The 27698-nt window shown below is 43.1% G+C and overlaps 1 protein-coding gene and 2 pseudogenes across 6 annotated transcripts; 2 read left to right on the top strand and 1 right to left on the bottom strand.

Annotated features, from left to right (window-relative positions):
- Positions 1 to 10204: 10204 nt before the first annotated feature.
- LOC141510015 (elongation factor 1-alpha 1 pseudogene) lies at positions 10205 to 11922 on the bottom strand (annotated as a pseudogene).
- Positions 11923 to 13604: 1682 nt separating this feature from the next.
- LOC141510024 (T-cell-interacting, activating receptor on myeloid cells protein 1-like) lies at positions 13605 to 23956 on the top strand. 6 transcript variants are annotated; one of them, XM_074219989.1, is made up of 11 exons: positions 13605 to 13699; positions 13909 to 13944; positions 14139 to 14200; positions 14294 to 14411; positions 18409 to 18708; positions 19078 to 19107; positions 19288 to 19404; positions 19592 to 19619; positions 19756 to 19823; positions 19917 to 19954; positions 20095 to 23956. In XM_074219989.1, exons 1-11 carry the CDS (start codon positions 13666 to 13668, stop codon positions 20221 to 20223), a joined length of 960 nt encoding a protein of 319 aa, XP_074076090.1. In that variant the 5' UTR covers positions 13605 to 13665; the 3' UTR covers positions 20224 to 23956. The 6 variants fall into 6 exon arrangements, with proteins under 6 accessions (XP_074076090.1, XP_074076086.1, XP_074076087.1 ...); XM_074219985.1 differs by having other exon boundaries at positions 14139 to 14411; positions 20095 to 23946; XM_074219986.1 differs by having other exon boundaries at positions 14139 to 14411; positions 19306 to 19404; positions 20095 to 23945.
- A 1608-nt stretch (positions 23957 to 25564) lies between these two features.
- LOC141510030 (peptidyl-prolyl cis-trans isomerase A pseudogene) lies at positions 25565 to 26934 on the top strand (annotated as a pseudogene).
- The last annotated feature ends 764 nt before the right edge of the window (positions 26935 to 27698 follow it).

Genomic DNA, 27698 nt, shown 5'->3' with positions numbered 1-27698 from the left:
AGTTCCAGCTAGGGGGACCATCTAGCCTAGAGGCATCTAGGAAGACATGAGTTCAAATTCTGACTCAAATAAGATAATATTTGGAATAAACACCATATCAATACATATTTCCTTCCTTCTGTCATCTAAGTCTTTTCTAGAAAAAGAAAAAGAGAAACCAACAACCACAGGGAGTCAACCCCAGTCTTTATCAGTTTATACTTCTGGCTCAAGCATGAGTAATGGTTCATGGGCTGATAGTAACCCCTCCTACTAAACCTCTTGTTTACAAAAGGTCTGTGACAAAGCCCCTGTGATGTGGGCCTTGCCAGCATCAGCTTCATTTTGCAGATGGGCAAAGTGTGGGCCATTTGCCCAGGTTCCCACAGCCAATAGAGGAAAAGTGAAGACTAAAAACCAGAAGCCTTTGAACTCTAAGGAAGCTGGTCACTCTGAGATGCTTCCCAGTACAGGTAGCCACCCAGTCCCAGTCCACCCCGATGCTAGTTCTCCTTGCTCCTGTCCATCAAAAAATTTACCTTTGTACTCTTTGTACCCAATGGATAACCCTCTATAGCCCTGCATCAACCAGGTCCTATTCAGAGAGTCCTGGGTGCCATGATTCAGAATAAAGAGGTCTTGAGGCACCTAGATAGTGAGCCTGTAGGCAGGAGAACCTGAGTTCAAGTCTAGCCACAGACACAGACCAGTGGCTGGCACAAAGTAGGGGTTATATAAATGCTTATTCCACTCCCCCCCGAATGAGGCTGCCCCGGCCCTTAAAGGTCAGTCCATGGATAAGACATGCCCTAAGTGTGAATGGCCTGGGACTCACTTCTGGGCCCTCTTCTCCTTTAAAAAAAAATTTATTTAAGGCAGTGGGGTTAAGTGACTTGCCCAAGATCACACAGCTAGGCAATTAAGTATCTGAGATCGAATTGAACTTTGGTTTTCCTGACTCCAGGGCTGGCAGTCTATCCACTGTGCCACCTAGCTGCTCCCTTTTTTCTTTTCTCTTTTCCTTTGGGGATCTCATCAGCTCCCATGGATTCAATGATCATTTCTATGCCCAGGCCTTCAAGGTCTCTTTTCCCCCTTCTCTCGTCTTTCTCCTAAGGCTCTTCCAAGTCTGTATCTTCAGGTACTAGCAACATTCATTTGTGGTGACCACTTTCAGAGTATGTGGGCCCTTTGGGACCCATGAATTGACCTCGATGGCCCCTGAGTTTTCTTTCAGCTCTGTTTCATGGGATTGAGAGATAAGGGAAGCACCAGTATCAGCCTAAGGGAAGTATTTCCCCAGTCTGAAGCAGAGAGGTCCCCAGGAAGAGGAGCCATCCAGAGATCCAGTGAGACTGGACCAGAGTAGACACTGCTTCTTCTCTGGAGTAGGAGAATCTGGGGACAAAGGGACCCTGAGGCCAAACAAGGATGACCTGTCCAACAAACTATAGACTGCATAGCTATGAGGGGGAAAATGCCATGCTAGAGAGGGTCCTACCCACTAGAGCTAGTTCTACTGGGATTCTCCTTTCCTGCTATCACCAGCTGGCTGAACCAGAGGGTCCTTGCCACAATAGGCTCTTTGTTTTGAAAGTAGAACACAGCCTCCCCTTGGGAGTATTTATTTGGAGTATGAATTCTTCATCCTTTTGAAGTTGAACTTCTTGCTTCCTTATGGGTCCTAGCAATAAAGTCTTGGGGACCCCAGATCTGGGCACAACCCTAATGGAGGGTCTGTGTAGGGTCACCACAAGGGAATTGGAGCCTGGATTTCTGGCAGCCCTGTCCTTCTGGGTGTTGTTCCAACCCTCCATCCTTACTCTCCCAACCAGAGTCACCGCCTTAGCCCCTCCCTCCCCATCTTCCCAGTATCGGCTGCCTAAGGTTGGCAGGAGCTGGGTCTAATGGTCCAGACCCAGCCCCGAAGGAGAGGCTCGGTTATCGGGGATCCTACTCTCAGAAGCTGCACCTCTTTATCACACCCTACGTCATCCACCTAATTCATCAACACAGAGGAAGGGGCAGGTACTAGGATTCTGTTCTGTCTTGGAAGCCTCTCTCCAATCTCAGTGGCCCCATATATCCCAAGGACCTTCTCAGAATCTTTCTCCCTCTACAAGTCCAACTTAGGGTCCTGACACTCACTGAGATCACAATAGAGGGGTGAGTGTGGGGGACATGGTCAGCCATGACTCAACCCTGATCCAAGTTACTTGGCCACAACTAAATCCAGGAAGGTGAAAGAGCCAGCAAGACTGGATCCAGACCACAGGATTTGATGACCACATAAACACCTCCACCCTAGTGCCCACAGAAACTGGAGAAACAGGAAATCTCATTTCTGTGACATTCCTAGGAATTTCTCAGGGTCCAAAATAGGCATTTCCTCTCTCTCATTTCTATTTTTGATATTATTTTTTTTCTTCTCTCTCCTTCCCTTATTTTTGTGGGTAGAATTTCCCTCTGAGAAGGTGCCTCAATGTGATCAGTATAGCCTGGCTTACCCTTTCAGAGTCAGACCGCTCAGATTTCTAAGACATCTCCGAGGGAATGGGGGAATAAGTTCTCAAATGCTCTTGGTCTGAGGTTCCTCTAGCTGTATTTTCCATACCAGGAGACTGGTCATTGGGGAAGAGGAGGAGCATGGTCAGTGGTATTCATTGACCCTCTACCTCTCAGTCCCCCCAAAAAAAGGACAAACCTACAACCACAGGGAGCCAAACTCTGTCCTTGTCAACCTGGATTTCCAGTTAACAAGTGAGTAATGCTGGGACTGAGAGCAACTCTTCCTACTAAATCTTATGTTTGCAAGAGGCCTCATTGCAGGAACCCTGTGATGGAGGCATTACCAGCATCAGCTTCTTATAGATGAGCAAAGAGACTCAGGAGGTGAGGGTCATTTGCCCAGGTTCCCACAGCCAATAGAGGCAGAGCTAAGGATAATAATGTAAAGTTTCTGATCTCCCAGGAGTCTGGTCAGTCTGAGATGCTTCCCAGCACCTGGTAGCCATCCAAACCTGCCCCCCTCCCCATTTGGATGTACAGGGGAAGAGGGCAGGCTACTAGTTCCCCTTGCCCCTGTCCATCAGGAAATTATCTTTGTGCATTTGTACCCAATGGACCACCCTCCACAACCCTGCATTAACCAGGTTCTGTGCAGAGAGCCCTGGGCACCATGATTCAGAGTAAAGAAGTCTCAAGGTTCCTAGATGGTGAGCCTGAAGTCAGAAAGACTTGAGTTCAAGTCTAGCCTCAGACACTTAGTAGCTGAGTGACCCTGGGCAAGTCACTTCATCTCTGCCACAGTTTCATCACCAGCAGCATCAACTTTCCAGGAGCATTGTGAGGATCCAATGCAAGGTGTTTGTCAAGCCCTTAGTCCAGTGACTGGCACATTGTAGGGGTTCTATAAATAGTCATTCTCTCCCCCCACTCTTTGAGGTTCAGACCATGCCCTTAGAAAAATCAATCAAGGGACAGGCCTGTGACCCAAGGCTCCCTTCTGGGCCCTCTTCTCTTCTCCTACTCTACTTCCCTTGGGTAGTTTATCAGCTTCCAAGGATTCAATGATCACTTCTGTGCCCGGGTTCCTACAGGCCCTTCTACCCATCCCTAATCTCTCATGAGGTTCCTCCAAGTCTGCATCATCAGCTACCTCTTAGATATTCCAAATGGGATTCCCAGATGTATTTCAAACCAAACATGTCCAAAATCGATCCTGGTCTCTGTTCCCTTGATCCTTGTCTCTTCTGAATTTTACCTCTTTCCATCCAAGGACGTACTATCTTTCTAGTCACCCAGGCCCAAGACCAATCCAATCCTTGCCTCTGTTCTCTTCCAGGTCGCTTGTCAAACCTTCCCTTGAGGCTCCTGGATGGTGAGCCTGAAGTTAAGAAGACCTGAGTTCAAGTCTAGCCTCAGACACCATGACCCCAGCTTACCACCTCCTTCCTGAATGACTCTGATAGCTACCTGATCTGTCTCTCTGCCTCTAGTCTCTCCCCTTTCTAGAGGATCTTCAATGCAGACATTCTAGTGACAATGAAGGTCTCACCCTGTCACTCTTCTGCTCAAAAAGCTCCCATGGCTCCCAATCCCCCTAGGATTAAAATACAGATTCCTTTGGTGCTAGTATTAGGATGCATTCCTCGTCTCCCTAAATGCTGTTAGTTAGCACTCTGAGCCTTCTATTACTCTCACAGAACTCTCCATGTCCCATCTCCACAACTTGGCACTGGCTGTCCACTATGTCTGGAATGCACGTGCACCCAACATACCCACAGTTCCTGAAATCCCTCCCCACCTTCGCAGCTCAGTTCAAGAGCCCCCTCCACAGGACTCTCCCCTCCAACTGTTCTGTGCTTATTTTAGATTTATTTTCTTCTGGTTCTATCTGTTTTGTCTAAGTCCAAAGTGAGTTCAATCCAGACTGCAGCTCGGAGTGCAAAGCACCAGTTGGAGAGAAATGAAGCATACTCACAACCTAACTCTGTTTGTCTTTCTTACACCAAACTCTCAGGTTGACGAGACTCACCAAAGCTGAAGAAAATGTGATATTGAGGAAGCTTAAAGTAATTATCCAGATGCAGCCTCTGAGATCAGGAAGTCATTAAAGTGATTCCAGAGCCATCTCCAGTCATCATGATTCAGATTAGGCCACTGGACCCAGATGGCTCTGGAGGAGAAAGTGAGCCTGGTGACTTTGCACAGCCTCCCTCACTCCAATCTGATTCACTTGTTTGTCGTGACATCACTTCCCTGATGTTGTGGTCTTCTTCAAAAATAAGGGACAAACATTATTATTATTATTACTATTATTATCCACAATGATCCCTGTGTCACAACACATCAAAAAAGAGGAAATATAAAATATAAATGAAATTCTTTTTTTATTTTGGAAAGATCATGATTATTCTCAATATGAATTTTGTGGGAATTTTTTTGTCACTAACAGTTTTAATAAACCTGTTTCCTTTTTTCACTGGAAAGATTTGAAAATGTTTAATATTTATTCATTTATTTATATGAATAAACAAAGTAAAAGCGAAGCTTGATATTTAGTAAGTTAACAAATGGAACATTAAATACCACAGAAAAATTCATTTTATCATGTTTCTAAGCAATTTGGGGGTATATATATATATATATATATATATATATATATATAATTCCATTAAGAAGATAGAGGTGGATGACGTGTCCAATGATGTTGAGTTAGTTATTGGAGAAAGATTTACAAAAAGGGACATTCATAGTTGGTATTTAAATGAGAAAACTAATCTTTGTAACTCAGCAAATTTCTAAGTTGCCTTTATAAGATATCTGCATGATGGTGATGTAGAAGGAAATTTTCTATTTTAGCAGTTAACCAAACATGAAGGTATAAAAGTATTTTAATCTAATTAATTCATACTTTGATGAGGGGGAGGGATCAACTGGGCCTCCTGTTATGGAATTTGTACAAATAGAGCAAAATCAATGATTGGACAATTTGGGAGTGTTCTTTCACATAATTAAAAAAATAATATAGACAGTCACATGGGAAGGTCAGAATCTCTTGGGTGGAGATTCCATTGTCCCTTTGCTCAGTCTTGCACCTAAATTCAAGTATCCTACTTCCCAGCTCTCATTGTTCTTTCCTTTCTCTGAAGCCTCAGTTCCCCTCAACTCCTCCATTAATGCAAAGCCACAGTGATATAGATGCTGGCTTTGTGGCTCTGGAAGTTGGGGCTCTCTGCTCCTCTTTTAGGGTGATTAGACTCAGCTGCCTCTCTGGAGGCCCCAGTGAATGCCAGGACACAAGGAAGAAATGTAGGGGCCTGGGAACAGAAGGAATGAAAACAGAGAGTACACCATTTGGTGGGAGTCCTGGGGAAGACCAAGATCTTCTCTGGGAGAGGAGAAGGCGAAAGATTCACCTAAGTCTCTCTATCTCCCCTTGGCCATGTCTACAACTGGGGTAGTGAAGGGACCCTGATCTTCCAGATGAGCTTCCTAAGAAGAGAGATAGAGTGACAGATGGATACATAACAGATCAGTCACAGGACATTGAGTTGGAGTTCTAGGGACCATCTTATTCAGTCCCTTCATTTAACATTGCTGTTCACCCTTTGCTCTTGAAGAAGACATCAGAGAGGTATGAGAAGCACATGTATTGGATTTGAGTGAGGGGATGCTGTGCCAAGTCAACAGTCTCACTTTCTTCTCCAGAGTCATCTGGATCCGGGGGATAGCTAGGTGGCACAGTGGATAGAGCACCAGCCGTGGTGACAGGAGGACCTGAGTTCAAATCCGTATTCAGACACTTAATAATATGACCAGGGGTGGCTAGGTGGCACAGTGGATAAAGCATCGGCCTTGGAGTCAGGAGTACTTAGGTTCAAATCCAGTCTCAGACACTTAATAATTACCTAGCTGTGTGGCCTTGGGCAAGCCACTTAACCCCATTGCTTTGTAAAAAACCTAAAAAAAAAATTATCAAAATCATCTGGATCCAATGGCCAGATAGGAATCAGGAGATGTCTCTGGATGCAAGCAATCAGGGCTAGGTAATTTGCCATGGTCACACAGCTAAGGAAGTATTAAGGGTTTGAGGTCAAGCTTGAACTCAGCTCCTCTTGACTCCAGGGCCAGTACTGTATCTACTGTGCCACCTAGCTGCCACCTAGCTAGGTGGTACAATGCTTAGAGCACCAGTTAGAGCACTTAACCCCATTGCTTTTCCAAAAAATCAATAAATAAAAATAAGAAAAGAAAACTGCAGAGGGACTCATTTGACTGATCTTGAACATTTAACACTGATGTCCTGCTGAACTCCTGGCTTCACTTCTTCTGTACCTGAGGTTTTCAGACCTTCTCTGTTAGATGTGATGATGTCATAAGAATGACTAAAAGAAATAAGAGGGGGAGAAGGAGGAGGAGGAGAGAGAGAGAGATAGCTAACAGTTAATGAGGATGATTCTGAATTCTGAAAAAGGAGAGATTGGATCACTTCCAGGCTCACTTGTGTCCTAGGTTAGCTTTGACTTATTCCTCCAGAAACTCTGCACACACACACACACACACACACACCATCAACATCACCCTCCTCCAAGACACGGTAATAAATTCAACTCTTGAACCCAGGGAAGTGAAGAGACATGGTCTCCTATGTCAGAGAATCTGGAATTCTCTCAGCTGTTTCAGGTTTTCTTTTGAACCTGGAAACCAGATTAGATGTGGGTCATAGCAGATAGATGGGGGTAAATCTGTGGGGGTCTTTAGGTTCTCCCCATGGTCCCAATGCCAATTCATCAATGATAGGGGAAGGTCAGAAAAAAATATCTGCGGTCTGATATGGTACATTGTTCAGTCGCTTCTGTTGTGTCTGACTCTTCTTAACCCCATTGGGGTTATCTTAGCAAAATTATCAGAGTGGTTTGCCACTTTCTTCTCCACCTCATTTAACAAATGAGGAACTAAGACAAAAGGTGAAATCATTTGCCCAAGGTCACATAGCTAGTAAGTGTCCAAGGTTGAATTTGAACTCAGGTCTTCTCGTGCCACTTCTCTGTCCTGTTGTGTTATCTGTGGATGCTAAAGATCCAGAGGAAGTTCCTTGGAGTTTATTCCCCTGGTCAGGGGACATAAGGCTTGCAGATGTGTCTCTTGTCTCTAGAGACTCCAGGAAAGTCCCCTAAGCTTTCATTAAGAGCTCTAGGAGGTCACTGGGCAATGTGTTGGTAAGGCTGTCTGGGCTAAAGTGGTAATAACAGCTGTAATGCCCCATGGGGTTGGTGGTTGCACAAGTCAAAAAGAACATGATCCCATGCTGGGTGAACTCCCTGGTCCCCTTGGACACCCCAGGGGTGTCTCCCCAACCTGGTGCAGACCAAACACCATATCAACTGTTCTTCAACTTTTTCTGAAGCTACACTGACTGTCAGGGAGGTGACCATCTTCCAGATGAAGGATCACCTTTATTTTTTTTCAGTTTTTGCAAGGCAAATGGGGTTAAGTGGTTTACCCAAGGACACACAGTCATTATTAAGTGTCTGAGATGAAGGATCACTCTTTTGAGAAGGACTCTGGCAAGAATCTTACCAGCAGTGACTAAAAGAGAGATACCCCTGTGATTATCACAGAACAATTATTCCCTTTACTTTTATAGAGATGAACAACAGTTGTGTGTGGCACCAAATCTCTGAAAACTGCCCACCATTTTTCTGCTTTGCTGTTGCCAACTGTGTGTTGACTCAACTTTCTCTCCAAGTTAACAACAAACTGTTCTTGCTCAGACACTCCAAACTTTTGACATTAAATCTTCTGATAGTTGTTTTATATTTAGCTTGAAAAGGATGAGTCTGTGATTGGTCCAGCACTCTGCCCTACACATTGCCTTTGTCACTCTAACATCTTTCTCTTCTTCTTCACATATATGTCTCCTCCTTACAGTCACATAGTCTATTAGATACCAGTGTTTGCTGCAAGGGTGCATCCAGGAAGGTCCTGAGATGCACAAGTCTTCAGCAGAAGATGACCATTGCTATTGTTGTTTCCAGATCCATTCCTCCTAAGGACTCCCTGCTATGCCTATTCAAGCTTTAAAATCACCCAGAATTATAAGCTTGTCCTCTTTTGGTATATTGATGATAAGAGTCTTGAGGTTTTCACATAATTTTTCTTTGACTTCACCAGGGTTCATGCTAGTGGGAGCACAGACCCTGTTGAAGGTGGCATGGTGTTTTCCAGCAAGTGGCAACCCCATTGTCATAAACCTGATGTTCATTCCTTTTGGTAGGCATCCAATCTTGTGGACTTCATTAGCTCTGATTGCAAAACTTACCCCAGGTTAGGTGGCTCAGTGGATAGAGCACCCACCCTGGAGTCAGGAGTACCTGAGTTCAAATCTGATCTCAAACCCTTAATAATTACCTGGCTGTGTGGCCTTGGGCAAGCCACTTAACCCCATTGCCTTGCAAAAAAAAAAAAAACCTAAAAAAAAACCTTACCCCAGTTTCACAATACTCCCCTTTTCTGTGGCCATTACAGAAAAACTGTATACAGTCCTCAATTTAAGTAAGCTAGTTGTCATTCACTAGCCTTGTTTCACTATTTGGACATGATATGTGTTGAATTCTCATGCAACAAAAACTGTCTTTCAGGACTATTGGATCTTGTGAGTGTGCCCTCATTCCATTTACTGATTTACTTCTCCAAGTAAATTTTTGAACGTTTTTTGGTGCTTTGATCACAGGATGAGATTCCCACCTGGCCAGGTTTGGATAAGCAGACAATATATAGGACACCTTTTATAGCCCCTTGCTCACCCCAGGAGGTGAGCAACATGATCCTTAAAAAGACTGCTGGGGGGGGCAATTAGGTGGAGCAGTGAATCAAGCACTGGTACTGGAATCAGGAGGATCTGGATTCAAATCCAGCCATGGAGACATAATAATTACCTAGCTGTGTGACCTTGGGCAAGCCACTTTTAACCACACTGCCTTAAATAAATAAATAATTTTTTAAAAAAGACCACTCAGTGACCCAAGAAGCTACTGATTCTCCGCTGCTTTCAGTGGAGAAATTACGAACTGGACCACCGGTCTGCAGGGTTGTGACTACAGCTCCCAAGGTATTCACACCTGCTGCTTCCTCACTAGCCTGTTGACAACAGAACTTTGACATTGGTAAAGTCTCATGGGTGATATCTTTTGATTCATGGATAAATTGAATTGAAGTGCAGCAGAGTTCTGGTGGAAGATTTCACATGCTTGGGGTAGACACTCCAGACAATGCACTGATGGATTTGAGACAAACTCAGTTACCCTCAAACTGGTTTAGAATGAAATGGTGCATGCTGCAGTTTCTGAGGTGACAGTCAGGCAGCTCAGGTGGACATCCAAGGTTGAAAACAGCCCTGAAAAGGGCTCAACAGCTCTCACACCAGAGGTACTGGTGTTCCTTCAACATACCCACACCCCTCCAGTCTGGCAATAGTGGATAAAGGTATGATCAGTTGGGTTGAATTTCCTGTTCCCAGGGTCCTGGCATACTTAGAGAGGAGCACAAGTGAAGCAATTCACAGTCTTTATTTCTAATATACTGTTAGTGATTATAGGCATTAATTTAGCACTTACTCTTTGACCTTATTCAAATTTTAGCTGTCCCTTGCTTCAGAAATCTTTATTTATCACTTTCTGTATGCAGGGCACTAAAGGAGGTGTTGAGAGACAATTCTTTTTTCACATTAAACTGTTTTAATGGTCTCAAAATTCTGTGACAGATTTTTGGTCAAGTTGCTTCCATTTAAAAATTACTGATTTTAAAAACTAATAACTTAAAACTGCCATGAAACAAATGGTCCACAAAAACATTCCTTTCCTCCTGAAGCTTTTACGATGCATTGTAATCATTAACCAGTCTTTTACTATTAAACTTAAATGGCCAATTGAGACAAACAGTTCTGAGACTTTTCTTCCACCACTGATTAAGACTGGGGTGGCAGGTGTTGTACAGAATATTCATTTAGCCTTCTGGGACTTCTGGGCAGATTTTGTGACCTTGCCAGCTCCAGCAGCCTTCTTGTCAACTGCCTTGATGACACCAACTGCAACAGTCTGCCTCATATCATGGACAGCAAAATGACCCAGAGGAGGATAATCAGAGAAGCTCTCCACACACATGGGCTTGCCTGGAACCATGTCAACGATGGCAGCATCACCAGATTTCAGGAATTTAGGGCCATCTTCCAGCTTCTTACCAGAACGATGATCAAACTTCTCCTTCAGCTCAGCAAACTTGCAAGCAATGTGAGCAGTGTGACAATCCAGAACAGGTGCATGGCCAGCACTGATTTGGTCTTGATGGTTCAGGGTAATGACCTGTGCAGTGAAGCCAGCAGCTTCCATAGGTGGGTCATTCTTGCTATCACCAGCCACATTACCATGGCGTGCATCTTTGACAGACACATTCTTGACATTGAAACCAATGTTATCCCCAGGCAGAGCTTCACTCAAAGCTTCATGGTACATTTCAATAGACTTTACTTCAGTTGTAACATTGACTGTGGCAAAAGTGACCACCATTCCTGGTTTTAAAACATCAGTTTCCACTCTGCCAACAGGTACAGTACCAATACTGCCAATCTTGTAGACATCTTGGAGGGGTAGACGGAGGGGCTTGTCAGTTGGGCGAGTTGGAGGCAGGATGCAATCCAAGGCTTCAAGCAGTGTAGTTCCATTAGCATTACCAACCTTACGAGTGACTTTCCATCCCTTGAACCAAGGCATATTAGAGCTTGACTCCAGCATGTTGTCATGGTTCCAACCTGAAACTGGCACAAAGGCTACCATGTCAGGGTTGTAGCCAATTTTCTTAATGTAGATGCTGACTTCCTTGAAAATTTCCTCATATCTTTCTGGCTGTAAGGGGGCTCAGTGGAATCCATTTTGTTTACACCAGCAATCAGTTGTTTTACATCTAGTGTGTAGGCCAGAAGGGCATGCTCACAGGGTCTTCCCATTCTTTGAGATACCAGCTTCAAATTCACCAACACCAGCAGCAACAATCAGGATGGCACAGTTGGCCTGAGATGTGCCTGTAATCATGTTCTTGATAAAGTCTCTGTCCTGGAGCATCGATAATGGTCACGTAATACTTGCTGGTCTCAAATTTCCACAGGAAGATATCAATAGTGATACCACACTCACGTTCAGCCTTCAGCTTATCCAAGACCCAGGCATATTTGAAGGAGCCATTTCCCATCTCAGCAGCCTCCTTCTCGAACTTCTCAATGGTTCTTTTATCTATTCCACCACATTTGTAGATGAGGTGGCCAATAGTAGTGGACTTGCCAGAGTCTACGTGTCCAATGACAACAATGTTAATGTGAGTCTTTTCCTTGCCCATTTTTGTGGAGGTTTAGCTATGGTTTTCACAACACCTGCTGTGTTCTGGCGGCAAACCTGTTATGAAAAAAAAAAGGAGAGACAAATTTTGATAGGACCTCGGGCCTGCCCTCAAGGAACTCACAGTCTAGAAAGGGACATGAAGAGACTTCAGGAATCACTCAGCCTTGAGATGAGGAGGAAATACCAGAGACATGACCACAAGCTTGAGTCTTGGTCTCTTTAGCTGGGTTCAGGAAATACAGTCTAACTCAGATCCAGAAGAAGCAAATACACCTCCTGTGCAGCTCACTTGTGAGTATGATTATTTCTTCAGTGTGCAGAGATGCCATTGGGATGGATAAACTGTTCATTCATTTAAACACGAGACTCAATGTTAGGACCCTGAGATCTGAGTCATTAGGTCATGACTCTGTCAGTGGACACCAACTAATTCAGTCATGGTGGGAAAAGGGGGATGAAGGCTGCTGCTCATGGTGCCTATAGGACCCAGGTGAAAGTGGTAGAGGATGGAGGAAAGGCTTCTATTCCTAGGAGTCCCAAATCTACCTTTCCTACCCCTGTGTCTCTGCTCATCTCTAATTTCACTTCAACTGCCATTCACACATGTTGAACTGGATATCCAGGGCACATATTAAATTCACAATATCCAAAATGGAACCTACTGTCTCTCCCCCGCCCCAAACCCTCCACAACCATTTTAATGTCCCTATGAAAGGGAACCTCAGGCTCCTACCTAGGACTCCTCATTCTCTCTCATCCTCCCACCCATGTCCAATAGGGTACCAAGGCCTGTCAATTTTAGTTCTGCAATATCTCTACTTGACTGCACCTCTAATGACTTAAATACACTCCCTTTCCTCTTCTGATATCACCATCTCCCAGTGTAGATCATCAGACCCTCATCCCTGGTCTAGCACAATGGCCTCTGGTGGGTCTGCTTGCATCCAGCCTCTCCCCAACTCCAATCCATCCTCCATTCAGCCACTAACAGAATCTTCCTAAAGTACAGGTCTGACCAGGTCACCCTGCCCACATGCAGTCAATATACCTCAGGGCTTACTGGATTGTTTTTTGGGGCTTTGGGGGGAGATTCAATTGAGGTTAATTGATTTGTCCAGGGTCACTCAGTTAGTTAGGGACAAGTATCTGAGGTTGGATTTGAAATCAGATCCTTCAGATCCTTCTGAGTTCAGGGCTTGTGTTCTACCAATTGCACCACCTAGAGCCCCTAGTGGTTCCTGTCCCCACAGTCACTCAACCCCACTCAATCTACCATCTGGAACCGATGAGATAGGGAAGTAAGTTGTAAGAAGATTGAAAAGACAACAGGGAGGAGAGTCAAACTAATAAGAGCTGTGTGGTCCAGTGGATAAAAGCCCTGGGGTCTTGCCCTGCTCTGCTCCTCAACACTCCCTCTGTCAGCATCTACCTCTGAGAAGAGTGAGGGGGCCACAAGGGGAGGACAAGGCAGGCCAGGGAAAAGGGGAGAACGAATTCTTCTAGTACAGCAGGAGAGGGGAGAGAAATGGGAATAGAGAGGCAAGGATAAGGAGATAGGAAGGAGGCTTGAATGCATCAAGAGAAAGTCCAGAGCAGGGTCCCAGAAGGGAAATGTTCCTCCATCTCACCAGGATCATTGGACAGCTTGTGACCTCTGGAGTTGTGGGTGTGACTGACAATTGTAGTCACATCCTGTGGTTTGGACCACAGTTCCAAGAAGCAGCCCTGCTTCCTCCTTCCCCTTTCTTCATGAGGCTTTGGCCAGGCCAAGCCAGGCAGCTGTGGAGCTGCCATGTTCCCCATGATCACCTCTCTGCTGTGCCTCGGTGAGTGTCAGGGCCCTCAGCTGGGCTGGAGGGGACAAAGCTGGGAGAGGCTCCCTAATCAGAGTAGATAAAGTCCTGGGACCTTCCCTTGTCTTGTACTTTATTTAATCTAGGATGAATTATTTGGGAGGAAATTGGGGCACAGAGACATAATTATAGAACGACAGAGATGGGGGCAGGATCCTCCGTAATCTGAATCTCTCCTTCAGGGCTGTGTCTGGGCCAGAAGATGTCAACCCCAGAGGGTGAGTCCTACCCCTCGATGTTGCCCTGTCAACCTTCCAGTTCAGTACACATAGCCTCTAGGGCAGTCAATTCTGGGCAGGGAAGAAGCCCTTGTGGAGGCCTTGTTTGGACTGGAGGGGGTGACTCTCATTGGAAAAGATACAGTGGAGGGAGGACAGGGTTGCCAGAAATACAGGCTCTGATGCCCTTACAGGAACTCTCCCCAGACCCTCCATGAAGGTTCTGCCCAGCTCTGTGGTCCCCCCAGGAACAAAGGTAAACTTCTGCTGCCAGGGACCATGGGGAAACAAGAGTGTTCAGATTTATAAAGAAGAAAAATTCATAATCCAGAGGAATGAATCCAAACAGGATGTTGTGATCCACCATGAAATTAAATCCTTTGAAGATGCAGGCAACTACAGCTGCCGCTACAGGCAGGGACCCGACTGGTCAGAGTTCAGTGCTCCTGTGCTGGTGGTGGTGACAGGTAAGGAGGAGCCCAGGAAGACCTGGCTCTGGTGGGCAGAGACTGATCCTGACTAATCAGTCCCGGGGCCCTCTTTGAGATGGCATTTCCCCCTCAGAGTCCAACAGACCCTGGGTTGCTCAAAAGCCCCTCCTGCCATGTTCTTGACCTTTTTATCTGACATGGAGAAGAAGTATTGTCCCATGGGTGAGATCCAAAGCCCTCCCTGATATGTGGCTTTATCCCCTCCTATTCCCATAGATGCAGGGTCTCCCCTATCTGGCCTCTGTATCCCTTGGTCTCTGGATTCTCCCATCCTTTAAAGGAGGCAGAGTCTTGTCCTGTTCTCACTGGAGTCCTAGACATTCTCACTATTTCCTAAATCCTTTGCAGAAAAATGATCTCATAATAAAAATGAGGCATCCAAGATCATCCCCGTCCACCAGGGCCTCACATTGCTGTAGAAGGAGACAACACATAGAGGTCCTCACATACTGGGGACCTGTGAAGGACATTTTGGTTTGGAAAGTTACAAAGATGAGAGGGGAATTGACAAACATATTCCATCCAGGTGAAATGCCAGTATTGATTTTATTGTGGATTCATAACTGAGGTTGGTACAGGATAGTCCATCTGTACCATCAGGACAACTGGTGAGAAGATATCTAGAATCTGACTGGACCCAGCTTCAATATAGCAGGCCACCAGAGGCCAAATGGGGCCCCGGAACAATACCAGAGCAAAGAATTAAGTCCTCTGAGCCTAGTCATATCAAGTGACTGTCAGAAGACTTTTGGGCAAAAGAAAAGAATAGCTGTAGTCAAGAATCAAGGATGACTCTAAGATTATGAGACTGGGTGATGGGAAGGATGCTCTACAATAATGTCTCTGTGCCACTTTTCCAAAATAGTCATTAGGAGGATAGATAGATTTAGGGGGAGATGCAATGAACCTCTGACAGGAAGGAGAAGGACTAGGAAGGAGCTATGAAGTTAAGAAAGAAGATAATGACCAGGAGATGGGAGTAGTTAATAGTATCACAATTTGCAAAGGGCAAGAAGGGTCAGAAATGGGAAAAGGACATCCAACTTAGCAGTTAAGGAATTGTGGCAACCTTGGAGACAGCAGGGACACTGGAGAGGTGAGATCTGAGTCCAGAGTAGAAAGAGATAGGACTTGAGTGAGAGATGAGTCTTTGAGAGTGTAAACTGCATTTTCCAGGTGTATGACTATGAAAAGGAAGAGAGATGGAGAATGATAATCGGAGAGAGTGGCAGGGCCATGTCAAAGTTTTTAATAATGGTAGAAGCATCTTGGCAAGCTTGTGGGTAGATCAAGAATCGGGAGCTGGAAAGGAAATACATGAGAGAGAGATGAAGATTGGTGTGGGCATAGCCCGTTGGATGAGACTGAAGATGAATAGAAGTTAGCCAGAATAAAGGAGGATGTAGGAAGACTAGAAGGGATTTGTGGTTAATAGCCTGTATTTTGTCAGGAAACAGGCCCTACTTAAAGCATGTGATTTCCACCCTTAGCTAGGCTCATGAAGCTTGATGCTCAGAAAGAACCTAATACTTGTGTGTTGAATCTAGTCTATGAGTAAAGGCAGGAAAATAAGGGGAAAGACATTTCTTTACCAATAGGGAACCCCCACCCACCTCTCCCTCTACCCTCACAGAGACCAACAAACACACACACAGAGCCTTGGAGATGCCCATGTTTAGAGATTGTGGCTTGAATAAGGATTCAGAAAAAAATGATTGAAGAATGGTCAGAGAGAAAGGAGAACCAGGAGAGAGTGGTGGTTCAAAAACTTAGAGAGAAGAGCATCTAAAGGAGAAGAAGGTGATCAACAATGTTAAATGACAAAAGAGCATATAAATATATATATATATGTATACATATACATATACATATACATATACATATACATATACATATACATATACATATACATATACATATATACACAAGATACAAGTGGGACTTGAATTTGAAGGTATAATATATTAAAAAGATGGAATTATTGGGGGAGAAAGGGATGTACTGGGAAAAAGGGAAAGGAGAGGTAGAATGTGATAAGCTATTTCACATAAGAGAGTTAAGAGAAAGCTTTTGTAATGGAGTGGAAGAGGGGGAAGGTGAGGGGGCATGATTGAGCCTTACTCTCATCAGAAGAGGTTCCAAGAAGGAATAATATACACATTTAATTGGTTATAGAAATCTATCTTATCCTAAGAGTAGCTAGGTGGCACAGTGGATAGGGTACCAGCCCTGGAGTCAGGGAGACCTGAGTTCAAATCTGACCTCAGACACTTAATAATTACTTAACTGTGTGACCTTGGGCAAGTCATTTAACCCCATTGCCCTGCAAAAAGAAAAAGAAATCTATTTTACCTGAGAGGAAAGGGATGGGAAAAGGGGGACAAAGGAAGGGGAGGGTGGGGTGTAGAGGTGATAAAAGAGAGGGAAAATTGTGGGAGAAGGGCCAGATGTAACACACTTAGGAGGAGGGACAGGGTAAAAGGAGAGTGAACAGAATAAATGTGAGAGGGGGAATAGGAAATATAGTTAGGAATAGCAACTATGGGAAAAAATATTGAAGTAATTTTTCTGATGGACTTACAATAATAAATGCTATCCATCCCAAAGACAGAGCTGATGGTGTCTGGACACCTTATTTTTCTTGAGGTTTTTTCTTTCTTTAGGTGGGGGAGGGTACGTTTACTTTTACAACATGATGATTGCAGTGATGCTTTTCATGGCTACACATTTTTAACCAATACCAAGTAACTTGCTTTCTCAATGGAGGGAGTAGGAGAAAGAAAGAGAATCTGGAACTCAAGGTTTTGGATGTAATTGTTGAAACTTACTTTGGCATGTATTTGGGGGAATAAATTTAAAAATAAAAAAAATTTCAATTTTTTAAAAAATGTTAAATGATACAGAGAAGTCCAAAAGGATTAGGCTGTTACGTTTGGTAACTATGAGATCTTAGATTACTTTGGAGAGAACCATTTTAGCGAAAAATGAGGCAGAAGCCAGACTGTAGGGAATTCAGAAGAACGAGAGGAGAGGAGAGCCTTCTGATGGAGTTTAACCCAGAAACAGAGTACGAAATATAGGATGATAGCTATGGGAGATGGTAAGATCAAGATTTTTAAGAATTTGGGAGATATGGTCATATTTATAGGCATCAGGGAAGTTGCCAATAGATAGGAAGAGATTAAAGATTACTGGATGAATGGGGATACTAGAGATGAAGATCGGTTGAGGAAGACAGGGATCCCACACATTAGCAAGGAGAGATGGACTTATCTCTTCATGTGAGATAGGGTGTTTACTTTTCCCACTTTCGACCTTCCTTCTCCTGATTTCTCCTATTTTTCTTCATAGTATTACTGTGTAAATATTAACTAATTTTTAAAAATTCTGAATTTAATTATCACCAAAAAAAGCAAAATTTCCAGATACAAAATGGTAGAAGAAACAAACTACAAAATTCTAATATATACAGCTTGGGTTTTTTTTTAATGAGTCTACATAAATTCAATATTTAATGGGCATATTTTTACTTTTGTGTTTGTCAAACACTATTTTTAGCTCTGAGGACACAAAGGGAACATTCCAATCTTCAAAGTGCTTCTAATTCATTAGGGAAAGACAAGAAACAATCCACAAAAAATAAATTGAAAAATGCATCAATGAATGTAAAGTAACTTGAGAAGGAGAGAAGAAGGCCTGGGGACTGGTATTATATTGGGGGGGGGGGGTTGAGCTGGATTTTGAAGGCAGAGCCTCTATGAGTCAGACGTGGAGAGGCCTTTGAAAGGAGACAAGAGAAATGCTGTGGGTGAGGAGTGATGAGAAAATTTTCTGTTGGGTCTATAGAATGGAAGAAGGTAAATGAAAGAAATGGTGGGCTGGCAGGGGGCCTCCTAGGTGAGTATCCAGGGTCTCAGTTCTTCTTAGATTTGTCCCAGATCTATTTTCTCATTATGGCCCTTTTCTTTCCCAGGATCCTTCTCTAAACCAAAGTTTGAAGTACAACCAGGCTCCATGGTAGCTGTAGGGGCGACAGTGATCCTTGTGTGCCAGTTGGTATCAGCACGTCACATTAAAGATTTGACATTCTTTCTACTGAAGGATGGGTTGCCAGTGCCCTTACAGCAGCAGAGCTTGGTGGGGGTGAGGGTCAACTTTACTCTCCCATCCGTGAAGCCTGAGGATGCTGGGAACTACAGCTGCATTTATATAATGACTACTAATAAGATGAAAGCATCTTTTCCCAGTGCTGTCTTAAGCTTGGAGGTGACAGGTGAGAAGAGACACAGGAAATAAATCTACTACCCATACCCCAGGATTTGGAGCTATGGAGATCACAGATAGTTATAGAGACTGTTAATGGATAACATTTCTATGGTGCCTACCAGGTACTTTGTAGAGTGTTTTACAAATAATGTCTCACTTTATCTTCAGAGCAACCCTGGGAGGGGAACGGTGCTATTCTTATTTTTATTATTTTTAATACAGTTGGGAAAATTGAAGATTTCTAACCCCAGACTCTACACTCTAAACACTAAGACACCTAGCTGCCTGATGGATGGAAATGAGGATGTAGAGATTTAGCTTCAGGATCCCCCCATCCATTCTCTGTGACCTCTATCTCTCTATCTATGATTTTCAGGTAAAAATACTACACCTATTCAAATAAAAGGTAAGAGAGAAGCAGACATTCCAGAGGTAGGAGAGCATGTCTCCTCATCTCCCTTGGTTCAAGAGCAGCCCTCATTCCAACCTGTTGGAGGATGATGATGAGGGATGGGAGGATAGATGTGCATGGTTGGAGGGATACAATGGGGGGCCAACTCCTCACACAATGAAATCTTGGGAATAGTCTTCTCTTCTGTTTCAGAGTCCACAATTGACCTCATTGCTATTGTTACCTGTGTCTCCATCTTCCTTCTCCTCCTCTTCCTCCTGGTCTTTTTCTGCCTCCGTCACATCCGACACAGTGAGTTTAGAGAGGAAGGCCTGAAAACCCCAGGGGTTTGAGGAATGAAACTAGACGTGAGAATTGGGGACTTCATGGCCTCTTCTCCAGGAGAAGGTGGGACTCCAGGAGGCCATGGTTCTAGGACTGATCCTGCTTTCTTTCTTTCTGTCTATCTGTCCATCTGTCCATCTGTTTCTCCTCCCAGGAAGCTCACATGGAGACTCTTCCAAGAGGTAGGATATGCTTAGCTCCTTCCGCCACTAGGTGCTTCTCCCCAGTGCCACTTAAGAGTTCCCCCATTGCTCAGAGATTCTGACTGGGAGAGAATGATGAGTCCAGATGCCAAGTTATCCCCTTGCCCTTTCACAGGCCTTCAGACAGCACAGATGGTCTTCAGCCTCTCTGCCTCACCTCCCTCCCCACCAAAGAGATAATACGTAAGTGGGTCTGTGAAAAGGCAACTGAGATCTGAGATGGGCCTGACTAGTCCCAGGGGCTCAGGGACTCATGGAACCTCTTCCTTCTCCTAGATGAAGACATATCCAAGGAGAGACAGACAGAGACAAGGGTGAGTCCCTCCTCTTCTCTTCTCCCCTTTGATTCCCACCAAATAGTTTGCTCCTTTTTCCATCTTTTCTTGTTCCCTGGTCACCCATTCCTCCCTTCTGAAGGCATTACTGATCCCCCATTGGGGCATCTTTCCTTCAGGACTCTGAATATGAAGACTGCCCGGGATTGACATATTCTCAACTGAACACAGCAGCCCTTAATGAGAGGAGAACCCCAATTTCCACATTTCCAGAGCCCAGCGTCTATGCCACTCTGGCTTTGCCTTGATGGGGAGCAGGAAATACCTTCACCCCAAGAAGGAGAACTGGAGATTCAGGAAAGATGTGGGTTGTGAATTAGGACACTTGAATTTGGATTTAAAATTCTGGAAGTGGACACTCACCCAAAATATTTTCATCTTTCACCTCACTGCCCCCAGAGGAACATCTGGTACATAGATCATATATATATCCCTCAACTTGTCATCTGGTCTGTGGTATCTTCTGTACTAGTTCATACCAATTCTAATTTTTCTATTACCTAGGTGATCTCTGAGATTCTTCCCAGTTTTATTTTCTGAGTTGATGGAAAAAAAGCAAATTAACCTTTAAGTTATAGAATATATCATGTGGTATCTGAAGTATCTTACAATTCAGATGATTGGTTGATTGATTCTTGATCCTCCTTATTGAAGAAGACCAAAACAACAACACTATGTTAGTGGCTGATCCAACCAATACAAGCTCAGAATGCCCTACCATAGGTCAGGCATAAATATCTCATGTGAATACCTGGGGTGCGTTCTCTCCATTTGCACAACTCACATTTCCTTTGAATTGGTTTCATTCTACTTTGCTCATAGAGCACAGCATTGGGTGGTCCAGTGTCGATGACTTCCATGATGAGCAATCAATTCTAAGATTCTTCAGAGTGACCTTCAGAGTGGTTTTGTTTCACTTTTTCTGACCAGAATGTGAACATTTAACCTGTGTGAGTGCACCATAAACAAGTCTTTTTGGCAAATATATGTTTGACAATTGAACAACATGGCCAGGCCATCATTGTTGCGCTCTCTGTAGTAATGTTGAAATGCTAGGTAGTTCAACTCGATAAAGGACCTCTGTGTCTGGTATCTTCTCCTGCCAGGTGATCTTCAGAATCTTCCTAAAACAATTTAAATGGAAGTGATTCAGTTTCTTATCATGGCACTGGTAGACTATCTAGATAATTAAGCCTTGAATGAACATACTATTTTATTCTGGTAGGTGCTGTCATTAAATAGTGATTAAATGTTGTTAGACTCATGTTCTGAGTTCCAGTGGGAGAGACTTGCTTTGATGCACTCCAGTCTATGAATCTAAAATAAAGGATGCACAAGAAGAGGGGTGGGGAGGGTCCAAAAGACCCATTCCATAGCTCTTATGGGCCGGGGGGGGGTTTCCCTCAGGAAAGAGCCCATCACTCCTCTTGGTAGTCAATTATCTTTTTGTTGTGTGTGTGTTTTTTTTTTTTTTGGCAAGGCAAATGGGGTTAAGTGGCTTGCCCAAGGTCATACAGCTAGGTAATTATTAAGTGTCTGAGGCTGGATTTGAACCCAGGTACTCCTGACTCTAGGACCGGTGCTCTATCCACTGCGCCATCTAGCCACCCCCAATCATCTTTAATAGATCCAAATTCACTGAGGTCCAAACAGTGGTTTCCTGTGTTATTGTAGCTAGGGGTTACTCTTCCTCTATCCAACCATGTTAAAACAAGGAGCAGTGGTTTCCTGCCCTTGAAGTCAAATGAGTAGGATTGGCTGTTGCTATATTTTCCAGTGGCCTGGTCTAGTCAGATCTTGCCCTCCTTGCCCTTGCCCTTTCTGTCATTCCATTTTTACTATTGTGTTTTCCATTGCTAGCTACATAAAGAGAACTTAGTTTATGGTTCTGCTGTGTCTGATTCCTTGTTACATTGAGGTCATCTTGGCAAAGACAATGGAGTGGTTTGCCATTTCCTTCTCCAGTTCATTTTACAGGTGAGGAAACTGAGACAAACAGAGTTAAGTGACTTGCCCAAGATCACATAACTAGTAAATCTGAGGCTGGATTTAAACTCATGAAAATGAATCATCCTGATCTTAAGCCCCAGGCTCTGCTCTACTGCATACCTACCTGCCCTGAATTAATTTACTGATCTTAATTGGTGAAATACCTTATTTGGGCAATAGAAGCAATGGAGCAAAAAGGGAGACTGGATATTGTGGGAGACTCATCAAGCACTTGTCCTGGAGGCAGGTAAAAGACTTGGAGGAGGCCCAATAGTAGGATCACATGAGACATTATCAACCTGGCAATATTGCCTTGGATCATTTGGAGCCATTCCAAAGGGATAGGTAGGAAAAATAAAAGCAGAGAGACCTGAAATCCGAAGTCATCGGTGCCCTAGACTTGACTATTTCTGAATTATTTGAGAAGTATTGGATCACCCTTTTGAAAAGCATGAACAGGGCTCCCATGGCTCCTTATTAACACAATTTTCCCCTGGATTATTGCTGCTGATAGCTAGAATCTTGTGCTGAAAGAGAAAGGGAGAGGACTCGATGTGGACTTTATTGCTTTCTCCAATTCATTGCTTAATGGGATTCCATGTTACATAAGGGGAGATGTCCTCCTTAAGCATCTACATCTACGTTACACCTATCATAAGAAGTGCCAAATTAACTGGACCTTGACTTCCCCCCCTCCCCAATGAATCCACTCTGCTGCTTCCCAGCTTGTGCTTTGGGGGTGTTATGTGGATAGGGTTTGAAATAGATCGATTGGGGGCGGCTAGGTGGCCTAGTGGATAAAGTACCAGCCCTGGAGTCAGGAGGACCTGGGTTCAAATCCGGTCTCAGACACTTAATAATTACCTAGCTGTGTGACCTTGGGCAAGCCACTTAGCCCCGTTTGCCTTACAAAAAAAAAACCTGAAGTAGATCAATCGTCTCTGGGATTTTGTCTGTTGAAATAATAGAATTCTGCTTCAGTTCACTCATCCAGATAAGAGAAAATTTCAAAAAGGAGTATTAGGAGGGAAACTAAGATATGTAGAAATAAGTTTAAAAAATGAGCAAAGTAGAGCCTGGGGAAGAGAAAAGTCAGGAAAAACAGGGCAACTCTTCCAGAATTCAGAGAGATGTCACAGGAAGGAGGAATTATAATATACTTGCTCCATGCAAACTTGGAGAGGCACCTCCAGTCCAAGCAATAAAACAGAATTTCTTTAAATACTATCCTTTAAAAGTATTCCATTAGTTTTCACTTAAAGACTTCCAAGGATGGGGATCTCACTGTCTTTGAAAATCCACACACTGTTTTCCAATATATTTCCATTTTGTTAAATATTTCCAAATTATATGTAAATTTGAGAAGGCAAGCAATTTGATATTAATTTGTGGTGTCAGAGGAGAGAAGAGAACCTAGAGGAGAGATGTCCTGAAAGTAAAATTGATAGATTGGAAACAGGAGATGAGAGAGAAGACTTGAAAACAAGCCTACCTACCTTGTGAGCCTGGATTAATGGGAATGATAGGGAAGTTCAAAAGGTAGGAGTGTTGGGGGGCAGGGCAGTTTGTGTGTGTATGTGTGTGTATATATGTATTTGTGTGAATATGTGAATGTGTGACTATAAGTGAGTGTGTTTATTGTGTGAGGTTGTATTTGTGAATATGTATGCATTATGTGGATGTGTGTGTGAGTCTGTGTGTGCACATGTGTATTGCATGTGTAAAGATAGTGAATTCAGTTTTAGATGTGTTGAGTTTAAAATACCAAGGGGACATCTAGTTTAGGATGTTCAGTAGGTTATTCAAGATGTAATACTGGAGATTAGCAAAGACTCTAGGGCTGGATAAGCAGATCTGAGTATCATCAACATAGAGGTGGGCCATGGAGCTGATGAAATCACCAAGTCAAACTGCATAGAGGGCAAACAGAAGAGGACCTCAGACAGAGCCACATGAAGACCCACGTAGACAGTAAATCTTTTTTTTTTTTTTTTAGGTTTTTGCAAGGCAAATGGGGTTAAGTGGCTTGCCCAAGGCCACACAGCTAGGTAATTAAGTGTCTGAGGCTGAATTTGAACTCAGGTACTCCTGACTCCAAGGCCAGTGCTCTATCCACTGCACCACCTAGTCGCCCCTACAGTAAATCTTAAATAAGAAGTATATGATTATGATTTGACTTGTTTTGGAGACCGAGGAGGGCAGGAGGAGGAGAAAAGGAAGAAGAGCATTATTTTCCCCTTCCCAGGAGACCCCAGGGGTCTTGGTCCCTCACTCATAGAGCCAAGCTGCCCAACTAGGGAGATACCAGGTCCTCCTAGCCCAGGAAGAACAGGTCTCTCAGAAGAGGCAGTGATCTCTACCCTACTGTCCCATCAGGTTCAGACTCTGCATTCCTGCAGCCTCTGGTTTAGTCACAATGGACAGTTCCCCTTCCCACCCTTTGCTCTTCCTCTCTGTTGTAATTCTTACCCATGGCTAGGAAAGAGTTCCCCTCTGTTCTCACCCTTCCATGTCCATCTCTCTCTACCCTGGACTCTGATGGGACAGTACTTGTGGCAAACAGAAAGCAGGCTTATCCAGGGGGAACATCGAGAGTGAAAGGAAGGAATGCTAATGGAACCTTGCTTGGGAAATTCTGGTCAGGAACAAGTAAAGTATTTTCTATAGGTACAGACACACTGGACATAGAACTGAACAGCTGATAATCATGCAAAGGGCTGGATAAGCATATCTGAACATCAGCAACATAGAGCAGGGTCATGGGACTTGAGGACCAATGGAAAAACTGAGCACATTTAGCCTAGAGAAGGCTTGGGGGAACTGCATGAAAGCATCTCTAGGTATTTAAAGGTTTGTTAATCATTCAATTGGCTTTTATTAAGTTTCTGCTGGACCACAGTATGGACTCAGATACAGAGCTGTCTCCGCCCTCTAAGAGTTTCTATTCTATTGAGGGATATAGCATGCTGATAAGTAATATGTATAGTAATTTTGGAGGACACTGAAAACTCAGAATATCAGAAAAGTTCTGACTGGGTTGCAAAAGAAGCAATATGTATTAAGAGGCAGAAATAAGGAAGGAGACGTGGAATCCATGCAAAGGCATGTATATGGTAGGTGAAATGCCACAAACAAGGAAGAACCAGTAAGGGAGGGTAAAAAAATGTGTGAAAAAGAGGGATGTGTAAATATTCTGGGAAAGACTTTCCATGAGAGAAGAGTTTGCATTTTATTCTTTTTTTTAAAAAGTTATTTTCCTCCAAATTTTATTTAAAAATAATTTTTAATAATCATTTAAAAATTTTTTGAGTTCCAAATTATATCCTTCACCCTTCCCCCCTGAAATAGTTAACAATTTTATATAGGTTATACATGAACAATCAAGAAAAACATATTTCTATATTTACATATTATTACATTATTATTACATATTTACATATTATGTTGGAAAAGAAAACACAGAAAAATCAAGTGAAAAAATAATATACTTGATTTTGAATTCAGGTTCCACCATTTATTTCCCTGGATATGGATAGAATTTTTCAATATGAGTCCTTTGGAATTGACTTGAATCATAGTATTGTTGTTAATAATTAAGTCTCGCATCACTGTTGATCATTGTACAATATTGCTGTCATTGTGGACAATGTTCTCCAGGTTCTGCTCATTTCACTTTGCATCAGTTCAGATAAATTTTTCCAGGTTTTTTAAAAAGCATTCTGCTAATTATTTCTTCTTGCACAATACCATTCCATCACAATCATATTTCACAATTTATTCAGCCATTCCTCAATTATGTGCAGCCCCTCAATTTCCAATTCTTTGCCACCACAAAAAGATCTGCTATAATTTTTTTTTGGTAAACATAGGACTTTTTTTTCTTTTTGCAGGGATCTCATTGAGCTACAGACCTAGAAGTGATATTGGTGGATCAATAAGTTTGCAATGTTTCAAAGTTTTTTGGGAATAATTCCAAATTGTCCTCCAGAACAGCTGAATCACGTCATAATTCACCAGCAGTGTATTAGTGTCCAGTTTTGCCATATTCCCTCCATATTTATCATTATCCCTTTCTGTCTTATTGACCAATCTAATAGGTGTGAGCTAGTACCTCAGAGTTATTTTAATTTGTACTTCTCAAATTAACAGTAATTTTGAGCATTATATGACTATAAATAATTTTTATTTCTTCATCTAAAGACTGCCTATTTATATCCTTTGACCACTTAATTTATTGGTGCCAAATATATTATAGATGAGACTCATTTCTCTATATATCTGAGAAATAAGAACTTTATTAGAGATGCCGCTGTCGGGAGTCCTTGTGCCTGCTCTGCCTGCCAGATGCGACCCCCGCCGCTGCTGCCCGCAGCCCAGGCATCCGTGGCCATGGCCAACCCCAGCGTGTACTTCGACATCGCCGTCAACAACGAGCCCCTGGGCTGGATTACCTTGAGCTCTTTGCAGACAAGATTCCAAAGACAGCAGAAAATTTCCATGCACTGAGCACTAGAGAGAAGGGATTTGGTTACAAGGGATCCTGCTTCCACAGAATCATTCCTGGGTTCATGTGCCAGGGTGGTGACTTCACACGCCATAATGGCACTGGTGGCAAGTCCATCTATAGGGAGAAATTTGCTGATGAGAACTTCATCCTGAAGCATACTGGTCCTGGCATCTTGTCCATGGCAAATGCTGGACCCAACACAAATGGCATCCAATTTTTCATCTGTACTGCTAAGACTGATTGGTTGGATGGCAAGCATGTTGTCTTTGGCCAAGTGAAAGAAGGCATGAACATTGTGGAAGCCATGGAGTGTTTCGGTTCTCGGGATGGCAAGACCAGCAAGAAGATTACCATTGCTGACTGTGGACAACTCTCATAAGTTTTTTGTTTTGTTTTCTGTCTTAACCACCAAACCATTCCTCTGTAGCTGGAGAGAGCACCACAATTCAATCTGCTCTTATACCCTGTAATCCTTGTGCTCTCACTTGCTACAGTTCTCTTGGGATTTCATTTCCTTTTTCCTTCCACAAGTCTAGCTAGAAACAACAGAGTTAAGTTTATGATTATGAAATAAAAGCTAAACTACAAAAAAAGAACTTTATTAGAGATACTTGATTTAAAATTTGTTTTCAGTTTTATGCTTTCCTTATAATCTTGTCTGCATTAGTTTTGTTTGTGCAAAAACTTTTAAATATATCATTTTGCAGCTCATCCTACTCTTGTTTGACCATAATTCTTTCTTTGTACAGAGAATTGACAGGTAAACTATCCCATGCTTCCCTAATTTGTTTGTGGTATCACCCTTTATGTCTAAATCATGTATTCATTTTGATCTTATCTTAATATATTGTATAAGATGTTGACTTACATCTAGTTTCTGGCATGTTGTTTTCATTTTTTCTAGCAGTTTTTTGTCAAATAGTGAGATGTCTTTCCCAAAGCTTGAGTCTTTTGGATATATCAAAAACTTAGGTTACTTTGGTCATTTACTACTATGACTTATGTTCTTAATCTATTCAGTTGTTCTGCCACTCTGTTTCTTAGGATCAGATTGTTTTCATGATCATCACTTTCTAATATAGTTTGAGATCTGGTACTGCTGGGCTACCTTCCTTTGCATTGTTTTCATGAATTCTCTTAATCTTCTTGACTTTTTGTTTTGCATTTTAGCTTAAAGACAATAGGGAGCAGAGCCAATATGGCATGAAGGCAGAATTTCCTGAGAAC

This window comes from Macrotis lagotis, chromosome 1 (assembly GCF_037893015.1).
Source record: "Macrotis lagotis isolate mMagLag1 chromosome 1, bilby.v1.9.chrom.fasta, whole genome shotgun sequence".
NCBI classification, from domain to species: Eukaryota; Metazoa; Chordata; class Mammalia; order Peramelemorphia; family Peramelidae; genus Macrotis; species Macrotis lagotis.
Note: the sequence above shows the minus strand (reverse complement) of the source record. Positions and strands in the feature narration are given on the sequence as shown.